Source organism: Lepus europaeus, chromosome 10 (genome assembly GCF_033115175.1).
Source record: "Lepus europaeus isolate LE1 chromosome 10, mLepTim1.pri, whole genome shotgun sequence".
Classification (NCBI taxonomy): domain Eukaryota; kingdom Metazoa; phylum Chordata; class Mammalia; order Lagomorpha; family Leporidae; genus Lepus; species Lepus europaeus.
In genome coordinates this window covers 27818482-27837909 of record NC_084836.1, presented here as the reverse complement: position 1 = coordinate 27837909, position 19428 = coordinate 27818482, and the positions used below count along the sequence as shown (strand labels likewise).

At 43.1% G+C, this 19428-nt stretch overlaps 1 protein-coding gene across 1 annotated transcript in view; it reads right to left on the bottom strand.

The window, feature by feature from the left end:
• Positions 1-19051, bottom strand: part of EEA1 (early endosome antigen 1) — a 160523-nt gene extending 141472 nt beyond the window's left edge. Inside the window, exon 1 of the mRNA XM_062203134.1 lies at positions 18837-19051. Within this exon, the coding sequence (XP_062059118.1) occupies positions 18837-18860 (24 nt within the window). The 5' untranslated portion in view covers positions 18861-19051. The remainder of the gene's footprint in view (positions 1-18836) is intronic.
• Positions 19052-19428: the final 377 nt, after the last annotated feature.

The window sequence follows — 19428 nt, the reverse complement described above, 5'->3', positions numbered from 1 at the left end:
CCAGGCATCCAGGGGATGTGTCTTCCCCCTGGCAGTTACTACAACAATGAGCCTTACTTGCATTTAAGATACTATGAAGGACCATACCCCAGGTCGGGGAGAGGCAAGCAGATCTCAGAAGAGGATGCCAAATATTTTCTGAAGCCTACTGTATGGAAGATGTTGTGACAGTCACCTTATGTGAGTTATCAAATTTTATCATGGAATCCTTGCTTCCTAAAGATACCTTTTTTATCCTTCAATAAAGATGCTAGAGAAAAAGGTAAAAGGTATAAGGATTGTTATACAGCACACCTAAAATTCTACTTTAGATATACAAATGAACCACAGATTTAAAATCCTGGTTCTTCTTTAGTTTTCATCTAAAACTTTCATCCTCAAAAGCACTAGAGACATCACCTAGGTGGTACCCTCACTGGATAGGCAAGGACAGTGAAGCCCAGGGAATCTCAATGATTGGCCTAAGACTAGAGAGAGAGAAGAGGGAAACCTGAATTCCTGTTTTGTTTGGTTTGGTTTTTTTTTTTTTTTTTTTTTTTTTTTTTGACAGGCAGAGTGGACAGTGAGAGAGAGACAGAGAGAAAGGTCTTCCTTTTGCCGTTGGTTCACCCTCCAATGGCCGCCGCGGTAGCGCGCTGCGGCCGGCGCACCGCGCTGTTCCGATGGCAGGAGCCAGGTGCTTCTCCTGGTCTCCCATGGGGTGCAGGGCCCAAGGACTTGGGCCATCCTCCACTGCACTCCCTGGCCACAGCAGAGAGCTGGCCTGGAAGAGGGGCAACCGGGACAGGATCGGTGCCCCGACCGGGACTAGATTTTTTATTCCAAATTCAATGACTTCTTCATTTGTTCTGGGTTCCTTAAATCAAAACTTAACAAAACCAAAATAACATTGAAGCATGAATCTTGTTCTAAACCTCAGAATAACAACTTCCCCCTAGATCAAGTGCATTTTCTAATCATTCATCTAATAAATTATTGTATAACAATTAAAGAAATGTCAATGCCTGCAGGGTGAAATACTTTATATTTTTATTAACAATATTAGCTAACATGAACTCTATGACAGACACAACTCTAAGGACTGTGTTTGCTTTATATGATTTAATCTTCACAACAATCTTTATAGTAAAAACCAAAAGATCGTCCCCATTTAGCAAAGGGAAAACAAGACATTAAAGACACTAACTTAGGGAGCAGGCATTTAGCCAAGCTGTTGCCTATATTCCATATTGAAATGCCTGGTTCAGTTCCATCCGGAGACCTGGACTGCCTTCCTAGCTCCTGGCTCCAGTCAAAGTCCAGCCCCAGCCATTGTGGGCATTTGGAGAGTGAACAACTGGATGGGAGTACGCTCAGGCTTTCACTCCCCCCACCTCCTTGCCCACCTCTAACATAAATAAAAAGTGAAAGTAAAATAATAATAATAATAATAATAATAATGACACTATAGTTGTTAGCTAAAATAAAAAATACAATAATGGGCAGAACTGGAATTCTACCTGACTTCTGGGCTCGTGCTTTTAACATTAAACCATCCACTGTGTTACAGCTTTATGTTCCTTTCCAATTTCACTTTCTGAACTTTTCAAATTTCCATAGTGTATGTGGTTTATTTTTATAATCAGATATACACCTTTGTTATTTTAAAATAATTTAAGCCTAAATCATTGCTTAAAATATTTAGTAGTTGTAAACAGTTATAGTTATATCAAAGAAAAATAAAAGTTTTACAGTTTTAAATAAATCTATTCTTTCTTTTTTTTTTTTTAGAAAGCTTTTATTTAATTAATACAAATTTCATAGGTACAGCTTTAGGAATATAGCAGTTCTTCCCCCCATACATGCCCTCCCACCTCCACTCCAGTCCCACCTCCTACTCCCTCTTCCATACCATTCTTCATTCAGATTCATTTTTAATTATCTTTATATACAGAAGACCAACTCAATACTAAGAAAAGATTTTAACAGTTTACACCCACACAGACACACAAAGTATAAAGTACTGTTTGAATACAAGTTTTACAGTTAATTCTCATAGTACAACTCATTAAGGACAAAAGTCCTACATAGGGAGTAAGTACACAATGACTCCTGTTGTTGACTTAACAACTGACACATTTATTTATGACGTCAGTGATCACCCAAGGCTCTTGTCATGAGCTGCCAAGGCTCTGGAAGCCTTCTGGGTCCACAAACTCCAACATTATCTAGACAGGGCCATAGGCAAAGTGGAAGTTCTCTCCTCCCTTCAGAGAAAAGTACATCCTTCTTTGATGGCCCCTTCTTTCTACTGGGATCTCACTCCCAGAGATCTAACAATATGATCTACCAATCACTTCAACCCACATAACAATGTATTTGGTTACAATACAGCATAGGCATGGCAGTTCCAAGCATTGGGAAAATTTTATTAGTACATTATGTAAAACTTAACCTTAGACTAATATTAAAAACTGAGGGAAAGAATGTGATATTTAATGATTTGCATCTACTGCTATTGTCCATGCAACAAACATACATCTGTGCAACTAAACTGTTATTGTTATTGTGTTAAATATGTCAATCAACAGTAGAACATGCAATGGCCATGATCCATCCTAAAACAAGCTGTCTTACCATGATTCATTTGGAGAACACAGCCCAAAATAGTCAGGTTAATATGATTCCATGACTATTGTTCATTGATCAAATGTGATCACTTGGGCTCAACAGCAGTCATTCACAAGCTGGCTAGCAGCCAATAAACGGCCCAAAAGCCAAACAAAAAATTAAAATTTGTCCCAACACAGAATTAACAATAGCTGAATCCTATGCTTACAAGGCCATCAAATTATAAACTATGAAAAGAAATAATCAATTAGCTGTACAAACTGGTACTAAATTGATACAGAGTGAAGTCATGAGGTAAAGTGAGAGTATTCAAGGGACATGAGTAAATCATAGTTACAACTCTGCCAAAGTTTCAAAAGACCATTGACTCTGAGTGTACAGAGGCAAAACAGTAAGAAAATGAGTTTGCAATACATATAAAAACACATAGATACAAGGACACAAACATGTACAAGTCACTGACTCTTCTGATAGCTAAACCCAACAGTGAAAATTTTCAAAACTTTACCATAGAGGTCCCAAATAGTACTGTCTTGTATCCTACAAAGCTTTCCAGCAAAAATGTCTCAGAGGCTCAGCCCCATATCATATTTTTTGTTTCAGATTTCTATCAATTTCCTTTTTTTAAAATTTCTTTTCATTTCCATCACTATCCTTTTATTTGTGTAAATCCTAGAACCAAAGAACCATTATCACTGGTTTAGAGCCACAGGAAATTTGATTTATAAAAGAATGATCTATAAAAAATGTGCTTCATGGTGCCACAATTTCTTTATAAAAGGAGTAATAAACCCCACTGCACCCTAGACTTCAGTAGACTAAACTTGCTATGGACACCTCACCTACAGGAACAACTTTATTGGCCTGACAGAGATCTACATATGTTCCAACAAGAAAAGATGAGAAGGACATTTTAATAAATTTAGATTTAGATTCTTCTCTTGGGATTTGGGACAATAGGCCAGTTGGCTATGCAAAGCTAAGATGAAAGGCAAGTAGAATCATGTTAGGTGTCTATTTGGAGTCCTGAGAAAGCAGCAGTGTGGAAGAAAGACAAAAAAGCAGAGGCAGGGGCTGGTGCTATGGCGCAGTGGGTTAACGCCCTGGCCTAAAGTGCCAGCATCCCATATGGGTGCTGGTTCGAGTCCCGGCTGTTCCACTTTTGATCCAGCTCTCTGCTATGGCCTGAGAAAGCAGTAGAAGATGACCCAAGTCCTTGGGCCCTTGCACCTGCATGGGAGACCCGGAAGAAGCTCCTGGCTCCTGGCTTCGAATCGGCGTAGCTCCAGCCATTGCAGCCAATTGGGGAGTGAACCATTGGATGGAAGACCCCCCACCCCCTCTCTCTGCCTCCCTTCTCTCTGTGTAACTCTTTCAAATAAATAAATAAATCTTAAAAAAAAAAATTCTAAGAGAGATTTTGTTTCTACAATGTAGTCTGCACTGAAAGGAGAGTGTGGAGCAGTGTATTTTGCAGGGATTTTTATTCAGCCTCTTTTGGGATAAAGTATTCCTTTTTTGCATTAAAAAAATCATATAGACTCATTGTTAAGTGTCTCCTAGTCTTTAAGTTAGCCTTCTCTTAGTACTCTAGTAAGTGATGAAATACATTTTTAACAAAAAGTTTGTCAGTTACTTTTCATCTATATGTTGAGTATATACGTTCATTCCAGGAAAAGAATGCCTATGAAAAGGAATACATAACAGTACAATAAGAGACTTCCTAGGCTTTCTTGAGTTAAAACCTCTTCCCACTTGATTAGGAGCTCTGCCTAAGAAATTTCATGAAAATAAATTGTGGGCATCTGAAAAAAAAAAAAAAAAGCAGAGGCAAAAAGCTAGCATCTCATGAGACAGTATGAGAGAGAACTGCCTCTGGCCTAGACACCATTCTAGGTCTTATTACTGAGAGACCCTAATAACTATACAGCCATTCATGTTCACAGATTACTGTGAAATTTTACAGTAAATCCTCATTTCATTTAAACTGATTTGAGGATTTATAATCCACAAAAATAAAAGTCAGATCATGTCCAGATTATACTCATGCATTTACTGTCTCATTATTTTGCATTTCCTTTCCCCCCACAGTTCTTGGATGAGTTGTCTGTGTTCCCTGTTTCAATTTCCTTTCTTCCCAGATAATCATTTCTCTCTATGACTCTCTTGAAACTGAATTGAGTATGTTCTAATTGTCCCATTCAGTGGACACTTCTCAGTCCTTATTTGACTTGACTTCTCTTCAACATACTCACACATCTAATACTTGCCTCTTCTTGTCTCATGAGTGCTGGTCCTGTATTTCTACCTGCACTGAACATCTCCACTGGAATGTCTAAACTGCTAGTTCACACTCACATTCCTCCCCCAAACTGTTTCTCCTTTTCTACCCTCCCCCTCAGTCCATTCCATCAGCTATTCAAATTACTCACAAGTCAGGAAGTCCTATGAATTCACTTACATTGTTTGAAAATCAGCTTAATCTATCCCTAAAGTCATTACTGAACTCAAGCTTTCATCATCCCCTGGACCTTCAGCCACAGGTCTATAAATCCTGAGCCAATGAAGAGACCCAAAAGTCTTTTTTTAAGGATTATAAATCATTCTAACATGCAACAATTTCAGGAACTATAACTTTCAGCAGTACTTCCCTTAATATAGCCATTCTCTCCACAAAGTCACCAACTAGTCAACACATATTATGGGAAAATCATTGGGGCCACTGTGGCAAAGCAGGTAAAGCCACGGCTTGTGGTGCAGGCATCCTATATGGGTGCCAGTTCGAGTCTTGGCTGCTTCACTTCCCTGCTAATGTGCCTGGGAAAGCAGTGGAAGATGGCTCAAGTACTTGGACCCCTTCTGCACCTACATGAGAGATCCAGAAGGAAGCTCCTGGCTCTTGGCTTCAGATCAGTCCAGCTCTGGCCACTGCAACCATTTAGAGAGTGAACCAAGCAGATGGGAGATCTTCTCTTCATCTCTCCCTCTCTCTGTTAAATCTTCCTTTCAAATATATAAAGAAAGAATCTTAAAAAAAAAAAAAAACAAGAAAACCATTAACCATCAGATACTATGTTAGACTCTCGCAAAATCTCCACTCTCAGGAGTGACAGAAACAAAAAGCCAGCAGTTATTCTCTCTGTCTCTCTCTCTCACTGTCCACTCTGCCTGTCAAAAAAAAAAAAAAAAAAAAAAAAGCCAGCAGTTTGCCTCAAATGTCAAGTAAACAAATGACAAAAATAATGTAATAAATTTTCTAAAGACATTTAGTATACTAGCTGGTATACAGTAGTCTTTATTAAATATTGGATATAGTGGCAAGTGCTTAATCATTCATTAACACTATGAAGTAGGTACGATATTCATATTAAAGATAAAGCAACTAAGACTCAGAAAACTCGAGTCTGTACAAGATTTTACCCTCACGACTGGAGAAGCCCAGGGCTTAAATGCTGATCTAATTTCAAAAGCCTATTCTCTTAACTAGGATGGGGTGCTCTCGAAACAGGTAAATAACTCCTCATGTCTCCTGAACTAAGATATGTGGACAGCCGAGAGAAGGGGATAAGTTGTGAGAAACACAATTAGTGAGGGATGGCAAAGTTGACACATACAGAGGTATGTGGAGGTGAGCCTAAGGTGGTATAAAGGAACCAAAATATTAAGGCTCTAATGTCCCAAGATAAAAAGTCTGGACATCTGCTATGGACACTGAGTAATCAGCAACATCTTCAGGTTGAAGACAGGTAGAATGATTCAACTGATTCTCTTTTTATGATTACCTGGGGTGGGGGGCGGGGGAGGACAGGTGTTTGGTACAGCAATTAAGATACCACTTAGGAGAGGCCAGCACTGTGGCACAGCGGGTTAAAGCCCCAGCCTGCAGTGCCAGCATCCCATATAGGCACCAGTTCCAGTCCCAGCTACTCGACTTCTGATCCAGCTCCCTGCTAATGTGCCTGGGAAGGCAACGGAGGAAGGCCCAAGTACTTGGGCCCTTGCACCCATGTGGAAGACCCAGAAAAAAATCTGGCCCCTGGCTTCAGATTGGCTCAGCTCTGGCCATCTGTGGCCATTTGGGGAGTGAACCAGCAGATGGAAGACTTCTCTCTCTCCTCTCTACTGTTTCTTTCTCTCCCCCCCCCCCACTTCCTCTCTCTCTCTCTCTTTCCCATCCTACCTCTCCCTCTAACTCAGCCTTTCAAAAAAATAAAACATTTTTTTTAAAAAAAGATACCACTTAGGATACCCGCAATAGATATAAGGATACCTGAATTAGAGTCCTAGCTCTGCTTCCAATGCAGCTTCCTGCTAATGCACACTCTGGGAGGCAGTAGTGATGCTCACGTATGTGGGTCCCAGCCACTCACATGGGAAACATGGATTGAGTTTCTGGCTCTCAGGCTTCAGCATGGCTCAGCTCTGATTATTGTGGGATTTGGTGAAAGGACCAGTGGAAAGAAAAATCTCTTTTTTCTCCCCATTTGTCTGTCTGTCTCTCTCTCTACCTTTAAAATAAAATGAAAACATAACAAATTTTTTTTAAATATTATCTGGGAAAATATTATTGAATGGTTTTCCTTATTACAAATTTGATCATTTAAAAATTTGGGTGGAGTCCTTACTGTATAACATTCAAAATTCTTCTACTTTTCCAGTCTTCTCTGTTCTAAGTATCCCTACCCATATCCAGAAATACAATCCCCTATTCTATGCTAAGCTATACCATGCTCTTGCATTTGCCTGGCCCTATGTTTAAAATGGCACTCCAGTGTTGTGAAGTAGTTGGTAAAGCCTCTACCTGCAATGCCATCATCCAAATGGGCGCAGAATTGTGTCCTGGCTGCTCCACCTCCAATTGAGCTCCCTGCTAATGGCCTAGTTTGGGAAGTAGTGGAGGATAGCTTAAATATTTGGGCTCCTGCCACCCATGTGGGAAATCCAGAAGAAGCTCTGGTTCCTAGCTTTGGTCTAGTCTGGCCTGGCCTAGCCCCAGCCATTGCGGCCATCTGGGGAGTAAACCAGCAGATGAAACATGAGTGTCTCTCTCCTCTCTCTCTCTTCCTCTTTCCCTCTCTCCCTCTTGTGTGTGTGTGTGTGTAACTCTGCCTTTTGAATAGATAAATGAATAAATATTTATAAATATATAAAATGGCCTTCTTCCCCTTGCCCATTTCACGTATATCCTCTCCAAGACTTTCAATAATCTTCATTCTCTACCTTCCCCAACTACTTTCCACCACAGAATGAGTTGCTTTTTATTTCATGTTCCCAAATTACTCTTCTGTGTACCTATTACAACAATTATCACACTGCTTTGTTATTTTCAAGTACCCTTCTCCTCTATTAAAATTACAAGACTTTTTTACCCATGACTTTTTTTTTTTTTTTTTTAATTTGTTTATTTGAAAGGCAGAGTGGCAGAAAGGAAGAGAAAGAGAAAAAAAAAAATCTTCCACCCCCGGTTCACTCCCCAAATGCTTTTAGCAGCCAGGGTTAGGCCAGGCCAATATCAGGAGCCAGAAACTCACTCTGTTTCCCACATGGAAAACAGAAACCCAAGCACCTGAGCCATCATCAGCTGCCTTCCAGGTACATGAGCAGGAGGCTGGATTGGAAGCACTGAATACACAGAATTTGACCAGACACTCTGATATGGAATGCAGGTATCCAAAGTAGTAACTTTATCTGCTATGCCACAATGTGCATTCTAAGAGATCTGCTTGTACATTTTTATCTCCAAGCACAGCACAGTAGTTAGTACAGAATAAACTCTCAGCAGTATGTCAGATGAAGATCTACATCTAAGCTGATTCCTCATCTACCCAAAAAAAAAAAATCAGAGTCTTGGTCTGTTTTCTGGTGTTACAACAACTGAAGAAGGGAATTTATAAAACAAAGAGGTTTATTTGGACTCATGGTTCTGGAAATCCAAAAGCAAAATGCCAGCATCTGGTCATTTTTTGTTGAGGGCCATGTTCTGCTCTAGGCATGGCAAAAGGCAGAAGGCAAAGCACGCACATGTAGAAGAGAGGTCACATGACAAGAGACTGAAGGAAAGCACAAGACTCACTCCCTAACAACCTGTTATGGGAACTAATCCCCCTTCAAGAGAACTAACCAAATTTCTTGATAAAGACATTAATTCATGAGAGTAGTGTACCCATGACCCAAATCACCCAACACTACCACAATGGAAATCAAATTTCAACATGAAAAAAGAAATTTCAATGTGAGTTTTGGTGGGGAAAAAATCACATCTAAAATCACAGCACAATGTGACAAGAAAAATGTTTCTCAAAGAAATCTGGAGTAGATAATTACAACAACAAAACACCAACACATTAGCAACAGCTAATATTTACAGAGAGCTTACTGTGTGCCAGATACTCTTTTAAGAGTTTTACATGCATTAATTCATTTAATCTTCACAAAAACTCTATGAGGAATGTATTTCTGTTATAACTATTTTACTCCACAAAGAAGTCAGGTATAACTTGCCCAAAACCTTACAGCTGGTAAATAGCAATCTGTCTTCAGGATTCACATTCTTAACAACTAAACTGTGCTGTTTCTTTAACTAAAACAGAAGATAGCTAGGATTAGAGAAGAAAACTTAGTCCTAGCTTTGGTTCTCTTATATCTTAATCTCTTCTTTATTCTTAACAAGCTAAAAAAAAAAAAAAAAGAAAGAAAAGAAAAAGAAAAAGAAAGAAAGAAAGAATTCCATTAGCTGGTACTTTTAAACATGTGCTTCAATAAATTAAGTAATAATGTCATCAAAATTGGCCGGCGCCGCGGCTCATTAGGCTAATCCTCCGCCTTGCAGCGCCAGCACACCGGGTTCTAGTCCCGGTCGGGGCACTGATCCTGTCCCGGTTGCCCCTCTTCCAGGTCAGCTCTCTGCTGTGGCCAGGGAGTGCAGTGGAGGATGGCCCAAGTCCTTGGGCCCTGCACCCCATGGGAGACCAGGAGAAGCACCTGGCTCCTGCCATCGGAACAGCGCAGTGCGCCGGCCGCAGCGCGCCTACCGCGGCGGCCATTGGAGGGTGAACCAACGGCAAAAAGGAAGACCTTTCTCTCTGTCTCTCTCTACTGTCCACTCTGCCTGTCAAAAATAATAAAAAAATTAAAAAAGATTAAAAAAAAATAATGTCATCAAAATTAAATGTGCAACACTTCTGGGAAGCTTTCCTCATACTTCAGTCTAAACAAAGGCTCTCTTCATGGATGCTCTAAGTATGCAATGGTACAATTACATGATTTTTTTTAACAACTCCTCTCTCCTCCACTGGACACTAAGTTCCACAAGCCTTCATCTCTGCTTTATTCATCATTTGTAGCTATAGAAGTGGATCCATAAAAGATGTCTTGGGAATAGCTATGCTTAAAATGTATCCTTTATTCATCATCTTTATTCTCCTTATACTGTCATCAACCCTATGCAAATATCACAATTGCTTAGTGCTTAAAATATTAAAAATAACCTGGTTTTTGCTTATATTTTCCTATATTTTAATACATTATATGCAATACTAGCATATTAATTTTCCTAAAACATCCCTTTATCATTTTCTCAAAGAGATTAAATTCCTAGTGGGTGCCAAGTACAACTCATTGTTTACCCAAATCGTATTGATTTTTCTACTGCTTACAAAGTTCAAAATTTCACTAGAATCGTCTGCTTTAAAAAACAAAAGGGAAAGTCTATACCATTTCCCACTAAAAGAAACCTAAGATCCTTAGAGCTAATTTCAAGGTTGGGAAAGCGTAGGTAAAGAATACCCTAGGTATATCTCATTAGGCCAAAAAGTCATGAAATACTCATAAAAATGAAGGAGAGAGTCTAAAGGACACAGAAGCCATCCTGAAGGGGGTCCTGCTGTTCAAACATGACACAGTTAAGCATAATACTGTAAATTTATGAGCTCACATCAGAAAGACAGAAAGCCAGCCAGCCAGCCAAGGACCTACTGGTAAATGAGGAAAAGTGGTGGAGTGGAAAAATCATCATTTTGCAGCCATGATATTAAAGACTGGATCAGGCAGGAATCAACAACAGTTGCTAAACCTACAAATGAATGGATTAATGTGGCTATTGAAGGATTGAGTTCGATACTGATAGAGTAGGGTTTTTATTTTTTTGTTTTTTGTTTTTAAAGATTCCTTTATTTTATTTGAAAGGCAAAGTTACAGAGAGTGAGAGGGAGACACATCTTCTATCCACTGGTTCATTCCCTAGATGGCCACAAAGGCTGGATGTGGGCCACACCCAAAGCCAAGAGCCAGGAGCTTCTTGCAGGGACCCAAGCACCTGGGCCATCCCCCACTGCTTTCCCAGCACATTAACAGGGAGGTGGATCAGAAGTGGAGCAATCAGGTATCAAACTGGCACCCATATGGGATTCGGGAGTCATAGGCAGCACCTTAATCCACTGGGCCACAGTCCCGGCCCCCGTGTAGGTTGTTACAAAAGCAAGTTCAGTTCTATGCCTTCTGCCATAGATGAGCAACATGAATGTGCTTGCCAAATGCTGGTCCCTTCATCTTGGACTTTATTCACTCTATGGTATTTTGTTATAACACCACAAAATAAGCAAAAAGGGGAAATATATTATTTAAAAATGCCATAAAATAAAAATAAATGCTGTTTAAATATTCCAGATTTTTTTTTTTTTTTTGACAGGTAGAGTTAGACAGTGAGAGAGAGAGAGAAAGGTCTTCCTTCCATTGGTTCACCCCTCAAATGGCCGCTATGGCCAGCGCACTGCACTGATCCAAAGCCAGGAGCCAGGTGCTTCCTCCCGGTCTCCCATGCGGGTACAGGGCCCAAGCACTTGGGCCATCCTCCACTGCCTTCCCGGGCCACAGCAGAGAGTTGGACTGAAAGAGGAGCAACCGGGACAGAACCCGGCACCCCACCCGGGACTAGAACCCAGGGTGCCAGCACCGCAGGTGGAGGATTAGCCAAGTGAGCCACGACACCAGCCAATATTCCAGATTTTAAAAGGTTGGAATAGGGTGCAGTGCTGGGTCATAGTAGGCTAAGCCTCCGCCTGAGGCACCGGCATGCCATAAAGGTGCCGGTTCATGTCCCAGCTGCTCCTCTTCCAATCCAGCTCTCTGCTTATGGCCTGTGAGAGCATTGGAGGATGGCCCAAGTGCCTGGGCCCCTGCACCTGCACAAGAGACCCTGAAGAAGCTCTTGGCTCCTGGCTTTGGATCGGCCCACCTCCAGCCATTGCGGCCAATTTGGGAGTGAACCAGCAGACAGAGGACCTTTCTCTCTGTCTCTCCCTCTGTCTGTCTATAACTCTGCCTCTCAAATAAATAAATGAAACTTTAAATAAGTATATAAAAAGGCTGTAACAACAAGACAACTAAATAGGATATCTAATTTTAACTAACTGTATTCAGGAGGTTGCAGGATGCTACAAAGGACACAGGCAGACTAACTGTGAAACATTAATGATGGATAATGAATTGAACCAATGTAGATTTATGAAATTGGCAACTATACTGTAATTATGTAAGAGAAATTCCTATTCTTCATTGAAATATTTAGAGGTGAAGGTCCATAACAGATCTTCAAATGGTTCACGGAAAAAGAAATCACATACATACGCAGAGGGGGTTGAGGAAAGGGAAGGAAAAAAAGAGATAAAAGAAGAAAGTAAGCAAATGGGACAAAATGTCAATGATAGGTAAATCTGCATTAAAATGTGTTCATTGCATTACTTTATTCTTGCAACTGTTGGCAAGTCTGAAACTAGTTCCAAATAGGAAGTTGAAAATTAATACACACACACACACATTTTCACACCTGTACTGTCCAATACAGTAGCCCTTAGCTACAAGAGACTGCTGAACAGTTGAAATATGGCTAATACAAATTGAGATGTGCCACTAGTATAAAATACACACCAAATTTCAAAAACTTAGTACAAAAGAAATTTCTCATAAATAATTTCTGTACTAATTACATTTTTAAATACTTTAGCTACATGGAATTAAAGAAAATAATTTTTTTTTTTTTAATGTTTTGTTATGGGCCGGAGTTCTGCGGGCCCGGCTTCCAGCGCGCATCCTTCGCCCGCGCCTCGCTGGCTCGGCGCTCTGAGCACCCACGCGGCCGGGAGTCACGTAGCACCTCACCACTTTCAAGAAAATAAAAATTTATAAAGATTTATTTATTTACTTATTTATTTGAAAGGCAGAGTTACAGAAAGAGAGGTAGAGAAAGGAGAGACAGGCAGACATCTTCTATCTACTGGCTCACTCTCAAAATGGCTGCAATGGCCTAGGCTAGGCCAGACTGAAGCCAGGAGCCTCTAACTCCATGCGGGTCTCCCACATGGGTGCAAGGACCCAAGCTCTTAGGCCATCTTCTGCTGCTTTCCCAGGCCAATTACCAGGCAGCTGGATCAGAAGCAAAGCAGCCAGGACATGAACTGATGCCCATATAGGACACCTGTGTCACAAGCAGTGGCTTAACCTGTTTGACCACAAACCTGTCCCCAGAAATAACATTTTAAAAATTAGTTTCACCTCTTTACTTTTTAAAAATATAACTACTAGCAATTTTACCTTACACATGTAACTCATAATTGCTCTGGACAGAGCTGAGCTAGACAATCAAACACCTCCACATAAGGTGTTAAATTTCTCTGCACAATTTCTCTATAGGTGGCTTTGGCTCAATGGCAGAAGGTTATGCTGCCTCTGCAGCACCAGCATCCCATATGGGCACCGGTTCATGTCCCAGCTGATCCACTTCTGGTCTAGCTCCCTGCTAATGTGCTAGGGAAAGCAGAAGATGGCACAAGTCCTTGGGACCCTGCACCCACACCGGAGACCCGGAAGAAGCTCCCGGCTCCTGGCTTTGGCCTCGCCCAGCACTGGCCACTGCAGCCATTTGGAGAGAGAACCAGCAGATGGAAGATCTCTCTCTCTCTCTCTGTGTGTAACTCTGCCTTTCAAATAAATAAAATAAATCTTTTAAAAGAAGTCTCTTGGGGCCAACATTGTGGTGCAGTAGGTTAATTCTCTGCCCACATCCCATATGGGCGCTGGTTCTAGTCCCAGCTGCCCCTCTTTTGATTCTGCTCTTTGCTATTGCCTGAGAAAGCAGAAGAAGATGGCCCAAGCCCTTGGGCCCTGCACCCACATGGGAGACCCAAAAGAAGCTCCTGGCTCCTGGCTTTGGATGGGTGCAGCTCCAGCCATTGTGGCCATCTGGGAAGTGAACCAGCAGATGGAAGACCTCTCTCTTTCTTTCTCTCTCTCTGCCTCTCTGTGTAAATCTGCCTTTCAAATAAATAAATAAATCTTTAAAAACTAATGTATTAGTAGTCTGTGTGCCTGTTCTGATGCACTATAGACACACATAGAAAAAAATTTCAGGGGCTGGCACTGTGGCATAGAGGGTAAACCTACCTACCGCCTATGATGCCAGCATCCCAAATGGACACAGGTTCCAGTCCCTGCTGCTCCACTTCTGATCTAGTTCCCTGCTGATGTGCCTGGGAAAGCAGTAGAGCATTGTCCAATTACCCAGGCCCCGCCACCCATGTGGTAGACATGGAAGAAGCTCCTGGCCCTTGGTTTCCGACTGGGTCAGCTCCAGCCACTGTGGCCACTTGGGGAGTGAACCAGCAGATGTAAGACCTTTCTCTCTGTCTCTCCCTCTGTCTGTAACTCTACCTCTCAAATACATAAATAAAATCTTTTTTAAAATAAATAAAAATATATATAATAAATGTATCTTTCAATTTCTTTCTGCTATAAATAGACATCTGTCTAAAAGTCACTTAGTTTTAAGCTATTTAACTGCAGACATTGTGTCTTCACTGTCCTAGCCCCCGCCCCCCATGCCAGCACAAAGCAAGTGTTACACATATTTGTTAAAAGACTTAGGAAGAAGTCGAGGCAAGAGGAATGAACCCATTCCCATCTCTGATTCTTTGCTTACACTGTAACTCCTTCCTGAAATGAAACTTTTCTTCTCTTCACAACCCCATCTCAGGCCCATTTTCTCCAAGCCGATCTGATCCTCCTCTGTACTACTACAGTCCTCGTTGCCTCTGTCACTTACTTTGGCATTTAATCATGTACATTCCTCAAGGCAGAACTTGGGCCTGGTATTTTTTTCCTGTATCTTCCACAGTGATAGCATGATGTCAACCATATCAGCTGAACAGTGAGGAAGAAGGGCAGCTAGGTGTCAGGAAAAGGAACATGGGGTTGGGAGCTGCGAAAAGGATGGGGAGTTGTAAAAACTTGGCTGAAGTCTCCAGTAATCTTTGATATCTACTGTCCTCTTAGAAAAATCACTTAATCTCACTCAGTTTCTACTTCCTCATTCTTAAAATCAGAGAGGTAAGACCTCATGACATAAAAGAAGCCCTTCTTGGCCGGCGCCGCGGCTCACTAGGCTAATCCTCCGCCTTGCGGCGCCGGCACACTGGGTTCTAGTCCCGGTCGGGGCACCGATCCTGTCCTGGTTGCCCCTCTTCCAGGCCAGCTCTCTGCTGTGGCCAGGGATTGCAGTGGAGGATGGCCCAAGTCCTTGGGCCCTGCACCCCATGGGAGACCAGGAGAAGCACCTGGCTCCTGCCATCGGAACAGCGCGGTGCGCCGGCCGCAGCGCGCTACCGCGGCGGCCATTGGAGGGTGAACCAACGGCAAAAGGAAGACCTTTCTCTCTGTCTCTCTCTCTTACTGTCCACTCTGCCTGTCAAAAAAAAAAAAAAAAAATGAAAAAAAAAAAAGCAGCCCTTCTATTTCCACAGTTCTGAAATAAATTCATTTTTTTCCCTTAGCAGCATTACTGAAATCTACCAGTAAAAGGAAATCTAACCCACCACTGTTACATCACAGAGTTCCTTAAGAAGAAAGAGCAGCAAAGTTTACAAACTACTGAAGGTACTAAATGTCCACCTTTCTGGCCACTAGGCCCTTTAAATTCGTGTTTTCTTCAAAGGATTATTAAGCAAAATGACACATATTAGAGCTACTGGGTTGTTTTCCCCAAGCCCTTTCAAGCTTCAGAGAGATATTTTTCTTTAATAAGTGAATGAAAAAAGAGGAAGAGGACGAGAAGTGGGACCAGAAACTTTCTTAAAGTAACATAGGATCTTATTTCTAATTTTTAAGGACTATGAGTTATAACTGATTATAAGCTCATTCTCCCTTTCTTCTTTAAAAAATGTTATTTAAAGGACACTATTCAGAAGAAAATCACAATAGCTAAAGTGAAAAGATCATCTAAAAACAGAATCTTAAGTGCAAAATAATTTCAAAGCATAGAGACCATTTCAAACAACTTTCTAAATCAGAACTATAGTTTTATTTTTATTATCTTGATACCTATACTGTGAAATAAATTTACCAGGGTAGGGTGAGATATAATGGTTGCCATATTACATAATTTAAAGATTCAACACCACTAATAGAATTAAAATAAAACATATATTCTAGGTTCCAAATTAGCAATACAAATCACAAAATTTCTTTAAGACTTTTATCAAAATGTAACTATTAAATGCGAGCTTAACACTGACCTACTTCCCAGATAAAAGCTAACTCCTTCAAAGGAACTCTAGATTTTCTCAGTCTGTCACTAGCTACCTGGGTTGCCTCATCTCCTGCCAGTCCCTGAATATCATCTCACTCCCTAAATCTAACTGCTCACTCTCCCTGTCCCACATTATTTGCTCCTTTTATGAATCCATGCCTTTTTGTATTTGCCATTCTCTGAGTCCAATCCACCCTTCCCTCTTTTGACCTGTGAATATGCCCTCTTCCTTAAAAGCTTTTCCTGACTGCCACCAATACCCTCCCACAAAGTGGCCCCCAGGGCACTCTTCACACTTCTACTGCATCGTTCTATAATTACTTCTAAATGTCCACCTCCCTGACTAGGCCATGAGTTCTAAAAGGAGAGCACATATCTTATCAAACTGTTCCCCAGCCTCTACCATAATGCCTGGTATTCACTGTCAACTCAAGTATATGGAATAAAAGAAAATTAAATAGTGGATCTTCTTACTAAAGAGTGCCTACATTAGGGCTGATGTTTGGTCTAGCAGTAAAGATGCTAAGTCCCATACCGGAGTGCCTGGGTTCCACCCCTATCTGTTCTGACTCTGGTCCCAGCTCCAGACTCCAGCTTCCTGCCAATGCAGACCCTGAGAGGCAGAACTGAGCCACTCAAGTGAGAAACCTGGATTGAGTTGCTGCCTCCAGTTAAAAGGTTGTGAGCATTTGAAGCATTAACCAACAGATGGTAGCTCACTCTTTTCCTCTGTTTCTGCCTCTCAAACAAAATTTGCTTTTACACAGTGGTTCTCAACCAGAGGCAGTGTTGCCCTTGGGGGACATCTGGAAAAGTCTGGAGATATTTTTAATAGTCATAACCGGGGGGAGGACATTTTTGGGAAGGCTACTGGCATCTAATGGGTTAAAGTCAGAGATGTTGCTAAGTATCCTATGGTCCCCAGGATAGCCCTCCATGACAAAGAATTATCCTGATCAAAAACATCAATAGTGCTGAGGGTGAGAAACTCAGCTGTCAACTGACTTATTCAAATGTGATGATTCAGTACTACATCTCAGCAAGACCCACAATCAATTCCAATCTTGTACTTCCAACAGAAACTCTCCTAACAGTTCATATGTACACACCAACACTAAAAATGATCCTTATATAATCTTAATGCTTAACAACATTAAAGGAAAAGTACTGGAAAGCCCCTCTTATTTCTGAAAACTAATCCATAACTACCACAAGCTACTTTCAAATCAGTAAACACTTTGTAAACTTTAAAACAACTCACAGGCAAACAAGGTTTTCCCTTGTGGACCTATAACAGAAACAGAATCTGAGGCATGAGGTAATCAGTTTCTCTAGGGCGATAAAAGAAAATCTCCTAAGTACTACAAGTAAATCATACACAGATGTCTTGCACAAAGGAACTGGCGGAAAGTGTAAAGGGCATGCCCTTGCTACTGCCAAATTCACTGCTTATCAAGAGCTCAAAAAACTCCAACAAAACCACTGCAAAAAAATAAAAAACAAATGTCAATACAGAGGGTCAGATACAGAAGTTAACTATTCCTGCCCTTCATATATGAGCCAAGTTTTACATGCCTTGAACATTTCAGGAAAGCTGTACAGAAGCAAGAACACTCCCTTTCCATTCAACTGGATGACTCGACTCTTGTTGAATACCACAAATTCACTCATTTCTTCTGCCTTTGAACTTGTTAGTTATCCTACTCCCTAGGTAACCAACTGATGGGTTTGGCACCTACTTTTTTGTTAACCCCTATTAGTCTCAAAATCAAGAAGAACGCAAGCTATACAAAGCAAAAACTTGAGTTCAGTAACTCTTACAGGAAGAGAGAGTTTAATTATGTTATTTTAGGAAGTGCTTGGTAAACAATCCACCAACAGCTCTCTGGGATGTCCTAATCGTTACATATTCAAGGTTTTCCAGATTTCAAATAGAGATACACTGGCAGAAATGGAAGAAGTGTGCACCATTTGATAACGCTTAGTACGGATTTCTGTTCAGATAGCTAAAATAAGGTACTTGGGCTTGGAAGGGAAAACGCATTTTTAATTAAAAAAAAAAAAAAGTTTCCGACGGTGAGTAATATCTTCCTTCTCAGCTGACTTCGCTATTAAGTGCCAGTCCTACGACTGGGCCCACGCTAGGCCGGGTCTCGCCGCGCCGCCCTCCAGCGCTGTCCACATGGGAGGGCGACGCCGCGTGGGGCAGGTGCGCGTCACGTCAGGTGGGGGGCCCGGCGGGCGGGGAACCTGGGGAAGAGCTAAGCACGCCGCCCGCCATCTCCCACGGGCCGGACTCCGGCCCGGCCGGCCGGGCGTCCCACGGGCACCGACTCTCCATTTTCGCCCCCATTCCGGGATCCCGGGAGGGAAGCGCGGCGCCACACCCTCCAGCTCACAGCCCGCGCGCGCTGACAGCCCCACCGGGGCTCCGGCCTGCCGCCCCGCCGCGCTCCAGCCGCCCTCCCCGCCCCCGCGGCTGGCCCCCGGGCCGGACGACCAGGCCCACGCGGCCTGCGGACTGCGGGGCCTAGAGAAGCGAGGGGCCCGCGCTGAGGAGGGGGCGCCCGCGCCGCCGCGCCGCGCCCGCGGCCCGGGGCCGGGGCTCTCCCGCTCACGTGCTGCCGGAAGGACGGTTTCACTCTCTTACCCTCTGCAAAATCCTCCTTAACATGGTTTAAACACCTCCCGGCGCCGCCGCGGTGACTCTCCGGACCCTACTCGGGGCCACTCACTCACTACTCGGGGGCGCGCGGGCCGGGAGGGACTGGGGGAGGAGATCGGGATGAGGCGGTGGCGGCGGCCGCTCAAGCGGCCCCGACTTCCCCACTGGCGGCGAGAGGCAGCGAGCGACGAGGTAGCCTCCGAGCGCCCGCCCGCCGGGCTGCCCCCGTAACTGACAGCTGGGCGGGCCTGCCCGCCCGCGGCCGCCGACGAGGCGGTACCGCCGCGGCCCCGCCCTCCGGCCTGTCTGTCCGCCGAGGGGGGCGGGGCTGGGAGAGGGCTAGCCTGGGCCTCGGACCAATCGGAATCGGCAACTGCGTGGGCGGCTGCGTGACGGACAGGCGGCAGGACGCTGGCGCTGCGCTCCTTCCGGCAGGCGGGAGGATGCCGCGGCCAACAAGCGCACGCCCGCCCTCCGTCAGGAGGCCGCACCCGTGCGCAGCTCGCGTGCTCGCGAGGGTGACGGGTGGGGACTTCGGTGGCTTGGAGTCGGGGTGGGGGGGGTCCCTGGCCCGGGT